At 35.2% G+C, this 6,547-nt stretch overlaps 1 protein-coding gene across 1 annotated transcript in view; it reads right to left on the reverse strand.

Moving 5' to 3' along the window:
* Positions 1 to 4,857, reverse strand: part of LOC117125095 (solute carrier family 23 member 2-like) — a gene marked incomplete at its 5' end in the record, with an annotated part of 16,367 nt that extends 11,510 nt beyond the window's left edge. The window contains 4 exon segments of the mRNA XM_033271484.1: positions 1,713 to 1,777; positions 2,444 to 2,541; positions 4,428 to 4,585; positions 4,708 to 4,857. Of these exon segments, the coding sequence (XP_033127375.1) occupies positions 1,713 to 1,777; positions 2,444 to 2,541; positions 4,428 to 4,585; positions 4,708 to 4,857 (471 nt within the window).
* Between the last annotated feature and the right edge of the window lie 1,690 nt (positions 4,858 to 6,547).

The raw sequence follows: 6,547 nt of genomic DNA on the forward strand, positions 1-6,547 counted from the left end.
ATATATCACATATATATTATGGTAATAACCATTAACAGCATATTGCAATTGCATATAACTAGCTCTATCACATGTTTTTGTTTTATAGTTACAGATCGGTTATCAATATATTAATATGTATGCTAATAGGCTAAAATAATGGAAATTGGCAGCTATTTCAAAATTGTAATAGCTCAAAAATGTGTACAATATGTATTTAACTGTAACTGTCTTTTTATGAGTGGATTTCCAATTGAATACTGCATTTTAATAACATAAACTTACAATATTAGTGACAATTTTAAGAAAAAATGGCGGCCATTTTGAAACTGCTGGCAAACCCCCTTACGAATAAAAAAAAGTTGCACATACTTTTTTGATTTATCAATGTCTACTCTACATCATATCCAATTTTTTTTTAATATAGTAAAAAAAATGCAACCTCTGATAGGATTGCTACATTTCGGACTGGGCTATCTTATCTAGTCATGACATCATATTTCGTAGGCTTGCTTAGCCTATGATGCATCCCATCATTTCTCCAACCAGATTTACTTTCACAACTTAAAGTAAGACGATAGCTAAGTTTCTACAGCAACCCCCCCCCCCAAACCCGAGAGCAGTAGACACACAAATCAAACTAATTTATAACAAACATGTGTAGACATACTGTTACCGTAAACAAATGAAGAAAAAGGATCAACATTAGTTATCAACATTAAATAAGTTAGGCCTATGTAGGACTATCAAGGACAATTATTTTCGATAATTTACAATTACTACAAAACTCTACTAGAAACGTAAGAGCGTGCAAATGTTGCAATAGTTCGTTAAGTTTTCCAAAACTTTCTTTTCTCGTTCCAATTTATATGATGATAATGATGATGATGATGATGACGATGATGATGATGCTGATGATGATGATGATGATGATGACGACGACGACGACTAAAGTGTCCATTGTTTTGGTGCCAGGAATAGACCTTCAGATGGTTCGACATGGTTTGGTATATACCGTATCACTGCTTTGCCCTGAATGGTAGTTAGAATTTTGGTTTCACTTTCATCGACATATCGCTTTAGTAAGGTTGTCCACAGATGGTGCATATTTACCATGTGGATGACAAAATTGGTTTATATTACCTGACCTTTATCTTTTGGCAATGATCCACAAAAGCATATAAATTCCTGTGGCGTATCTAAGAGCCTTGAAATGGGGGTGTTGGGGCTGATGGGGAGCGCAAGGTGGGCTCAATTATTAGGTGTGTGGAGCTAGCTTGAAAAGTAAGGTGATTTGAGGTGACTCGTAACTACTAGGCGTGGTTTTTAGGTGCGACATATTTTATTAGGCACAATTGCCATAATAAACAGTAATGCAGTTGTTGTCAAGTGTTTTCCCATGTTGATTAACAAGAAGTGTGTATATCAGCAGGTGTAATAAATCGTCTTCGTTTTATGGTAGGCCTAACCTAACCATGGATCATGTACGATAACCTAGTTCACGTAATAAAGTCGCCAAAGTGTGCAAAACATTTTATGAACAAGCCAGCAGTGATAACAATTAAAGCTCTGTCCACGCAATTAGGTTTTATGTGACAAATTTCGGAGTATTTTCCATATATGGGCATGGTGACGTCATATCCATTCCATATAGGCATATGGATTTTTATCATAATTGCTTGAACTTACAGTTATCAATATTACCATTTCCTATCCAGTAAAAGAATGCCTACCTCTTGAATTCTACTTTGCCATTCTGCTGTTGATTGTTCTCGAATATAATCTTCAGTTTGATTTACTAAAACAAGCAAGAGGTATACCCGTATTAATACGTTAACACTAACATCAATAATCAAATGTATCTCAGAGGCATTTATAAAACAACGGGGCTACTATTTCAATTAAAGTAATCTACATGTTTAAGCACATACATACAGGTACCCGTACCCGATAGCACTAGAATGCCTTTCTTACAAATTTGTTATCACCTAAATCAAGTACAATGATTGAATAGATGGATTTAAATACTGAATAATACAAAACAAAAATTAAAATAAGGTAGATTCAAGTTCGTAGACACTTGATATTAACTTATTTATTCGAATAAACGCCCCTCTTTGAATAAACGCCCCCCTGAATAAACGATGCACTTCTAGAGTTGGAATAAACGCCTCCCTCGAAAAAGCCCGAGGATTTTATTTTTCCTCGTAGTTTTCTGAATGGTGCTCGAAATATGGCGGATGGAATTTTTAAATGACTGTAGCATATTCTATTAATGTTCTCCGTCAATAAAAGCCTCCTTCAAACACCTTCTCAAAAATATACGCCCGGGGCGTTCATTCGAATACATACGGTATGTCTACTTGTTCATTTTCATGTTGTGTCACGGACATGTATGATGAAGCGAGGGGTCGAATGATTATTAGGGGTCTACTGTTTTCATCATACGTTGTGTTTTGCTTACCGTATCCATCATAAATATCTTCGCATGTATCCCTTAGGCTCATGATAGAAAATGTTGGTGCTAAGAAAGCAAATGTACAACCTTGTACAATAGGTAATCTATGGAGATATTTTCATATATTATTATTTGCTATGGTATTATTATTAATTTTATTTCATTCTCAACCAACAGCTAGTCTTTAACAGGCCCGTAGCGTGGGGGTGGGGGTTTAAGGGGGTTACGACGAACCGCCCAAAAAACTGGGAAGGTCCGCAGTTAAAAACGAAAAATTGATATTCGTAGATATATTTACAATGTTCTCCAGAGTATCGAAGATCATACAAGCCAAAGGGTCCACTTTCCACTGAAACGAACCTTACCACAATTTAAGTCACGCTACGGGCCTGTTTAAACTTATGCAAAACTACGGTATTTCTTCAAAAGCAAGAACAACATCACAAGAATTCTATAATGTAAGGAATTTTAAGGTATGGAAATAGAATAGGTAACAACAATAAGCTAAATGCTTTAAACGTGATGCCTTGTTCTAATTGAGTAATATAAAGTATAGCATATAATATAGTATATTAATATAATATGGTCACCACAGTAAGCGAAATGCTTTAAAACGTGATGCATTGTTCTAAAGTATAAAGTATCATCTTATCATTATAAAGTATAACATATAACATAGTATATTAATATAATATAATACAAGCGTATAACATAATAAACCAATATTGAAAGTTGGTAAAAATACTTGGTACCTTAATACTTCTACTATAGAGATATAACAGTTTTAAATATATTCAGTATACAGTGTATACATAAACATGATAATAATTTGTGTAGGCAGGCTACCACTGGATGGAAGAGGGGATTTATAAACTGCCTCGCTTTTATGCTTAAGAGTTTCAACACACTCATGGTGGCGGAATACATTGAATGATCAACAATGCCCTCAACTATAGGCCTATATTATTTCTAAATGAGAAGGCTTAACATTATAGGCCTAAACTACTCAACTCTTCACCTATGTCAACGATATTCACTTCAGTATTATTTACGAACTGGTTGATGAGAACTCGTACACTTAAATTGTGTTTTCGTGATATTTGTACTCGTGTATGCCTACTCGAAATTATAGGCCTATGAACGCTGAAAATTATGGTATGAGTCACTGAAATAATAATTTACCAACGAAGAAAATGTAATCCCTTAGGAAGGTGAACTGTTGGTTAAGAGATGCTTGTTCCCCACCCCACCAATGTTCTGGGGATAGACCCTTGAGTGTAGGCACTCGAATTGTGTTACTCCGACACGACTAAACAGTCCACATCACGATCTTCTAATTGAGTGGCGCCATAGTTTACCCGACGGAGGGGATTCTCTGGTGGAAAGGACCACCAGGGGTCATCCCGGGGCCCCTCGAAGGGGGAAGTAGCTTGCTATAGTGTAAAACCTTTTCCCCTACTTATTAAAAAAAATAAGGATATAAGCTGTATAATAAACTATATAGCGAATTATCACATTTAATTTGAATACACATAATAGCAATATCTTTCTGAGAAAATATGCTTTGCGGACATGGGTTTAATTCCCATCGACAGTCGATGTGGGTATATTATATACGGTATAGTAACTTTTATGTATTTATTTAAGCTATTATTTTATGGTTGGCAATAGCATAATTAGTTTACTCGCTCAAAGTTTTATATTATTTATGCAAATGAGCATTAATTACGATTCCGACAGCCGTACACGCAACGACTCCGTTGGCGTTCAGACTATATGCTAAATCCGGGACTTTAACATAATGCTGCATACACTATCTGGTTCTCAGAAGAGGAAAAGAATTAGAACACACAGAGCCTGCCTGATTATAAATATTATTTCAAATAAATAAATACAAAAAGAACGGTCTCTTCAACCTCGATAAACATATAATTTCTTTTGAAAACATTTATCAATCGTCTGACAGGAAAAAAAATGGGTGGCTACGTACCTGATGCCAATTGTGGTTTGGATAAGTGTCGCTACACCTGATACAAAGAATGTTGTCCCGATGACCTCGCTCTGGGCTACTAAGTCACGCTCCAGACAAAATGCAGAAAAGAGAACCAATGGAACGGCCAATGTCGAACCAAACATGGTAAGAAAATGCTGAAAAAATGATGGGGAATAATGTAAACAAAGTATGGGGTTTGTGTGAATCGTTAGTAAATAATATGATATAGACCATAAATAGCGTGAATAATAGGCATAGGCTATTGCTCGAGTCTTACCTGAAAGGCGAGAAAGAACGTTAGAGGGAGCGGAGGTTTGTCCTCAATGCCATATGTAATGCTATTTGGGGATGGTTTGGACGCTGTGGAACCTTCTTCATTAAGTTGTTCTGTGGCAAGTGTTTCTTGTTTAGCAGGGCCAATATCCACCTAAATTCATAAGAAATAAAAATCAGGTTTTATATGTCTACATAAAAATTTAAGATATTGTTTGTTTTTTTTTTCCTTTGGTCGAATGGAGTTACTCTTTTTTCGTTCTTGTGTGGCAGGCCTTGTCATTTCAAATATCCAACTAAATTCTAAAAAACTAAATTCTAACAAATTATTCGAATTACTAAATTGTATAATTATAAAAGTTACAATAAAAAAATGTCCTTGACTTGTTTATTTGTTTAGTTTAATTATAAAAGGTCATTAAAAAAAAACTTATGAACCAAATACAATACGAATTGCATAATTTGGTGCATAACGGACTACTAATCTGAGTTACCGTACACCGGTGGGGCTGAGTGGGTGTGCATCCCTTGTGGACGAACTCAGGATCCGCATCGGTGAGTCTGACGCCGCCACTGGTAAATATCCCTCCCGATATCCCTCTAAGGGTCAAAGGGTGTGGGAGAGCTTCGTCCCTTTGGCCTGACTAATAATGAACTGCTTCCTACGGGCCTGCTACCCGAAGCGTAGATTGCACTGCATATTATTATTAGCTAGGTTTATATTCAGAATGTATCGTGAATTTCTTTATCAAGATGTTTCATATGAACCTACGAAGCGAGTTCATTTGATCTTCTTCCGTATGTATTTATTCTGACCAAGTTTGGAACGTGACCTGATATAATACTCATATTGTATACGGAGTGCTAAGTGTAGGTTAATGGGTATTAAATACCAGGTCAAGAAACTTTCTGCATATTTTATATATTTATTTAGGTAATACTACACACATTTGTGTTGCGGTCACAGTCTGTGGTGCGGTCTTGCATACTACAACAGCAAAAATAGACTGTAATATGCTGATAAATATAAAGTCAAATAAAACAAATACATATCTCCCTCCAATTAAAAACACTTTTGGTTTTTTCTGGAACATAATTATATTTTATATAGCACATGTGCTCAAATAAAATATATTTATGTTCCAGAAATACGTCAACCCTTGTTTTCTGTCACTCGTGATAGTCTTACTACACACATTACATATATATATATAGTATATATATATGTATATATATATATGTATATATATAAATATATATATAAGTATTAAGTGTATATTTGTACTACTTGTGAGTAACGATTGGTCAGATTTCAAGCTCTGAAACCCATCGATGTTCCAACACAAATTACCTTCGGGAGGAAGTTTATGAAAATTTGATGTAATGAATTTCGTAATCGTTATCTTTAAGGATTCCTAAAGGTCGTTGTGCGACTCACGCCCACTTTAAAATCTGACCATCCTACATTTGGAGCTTGATTTTATGCATAGGTCCTACATAAGAAATTAATTATTAGGTGGCTCGATGAATTAATCGTACGTGACCAGTGTCACGATTTATCAATCGACTTTTCAAGAGTCAGAGTTAGCAAATCACCGTTTCTACACTTGGGGCTACAAACTTCCTTTTCGATAACCTAATTGTTTCCGACGGTGCCAGAGTAAATATAATTTACACATTTCTGATTATTCATAGAAGAGGGCTTCTGGGGTGGGGGTCTTCATTTTAGATTGACTACAGTATCACTTTGACCAAAGATATATAAAATCATAAGGTTTTGTCAATTGTGAAACAAATATGTAAAAATTAGCCCTATCCATATATATAAATATATATGTATGTAT

Source organism: Anneissia japonica, unplaced genomic scaffold (assembly GCF_011630105.1).
Source record: "Anneissia japonica isolate Jap-2015-1 unplaced genomic scaffold, ASM1163010v1 scaffold9_len2422644_cov172, whole genome shotgun sequence".
Lineage (NCBI taxonomy): Eukaryota > Metazoa > Echinodermata > Crinoidea > Comatulida > Comatulidae > Anneissia > Anneissia japonica.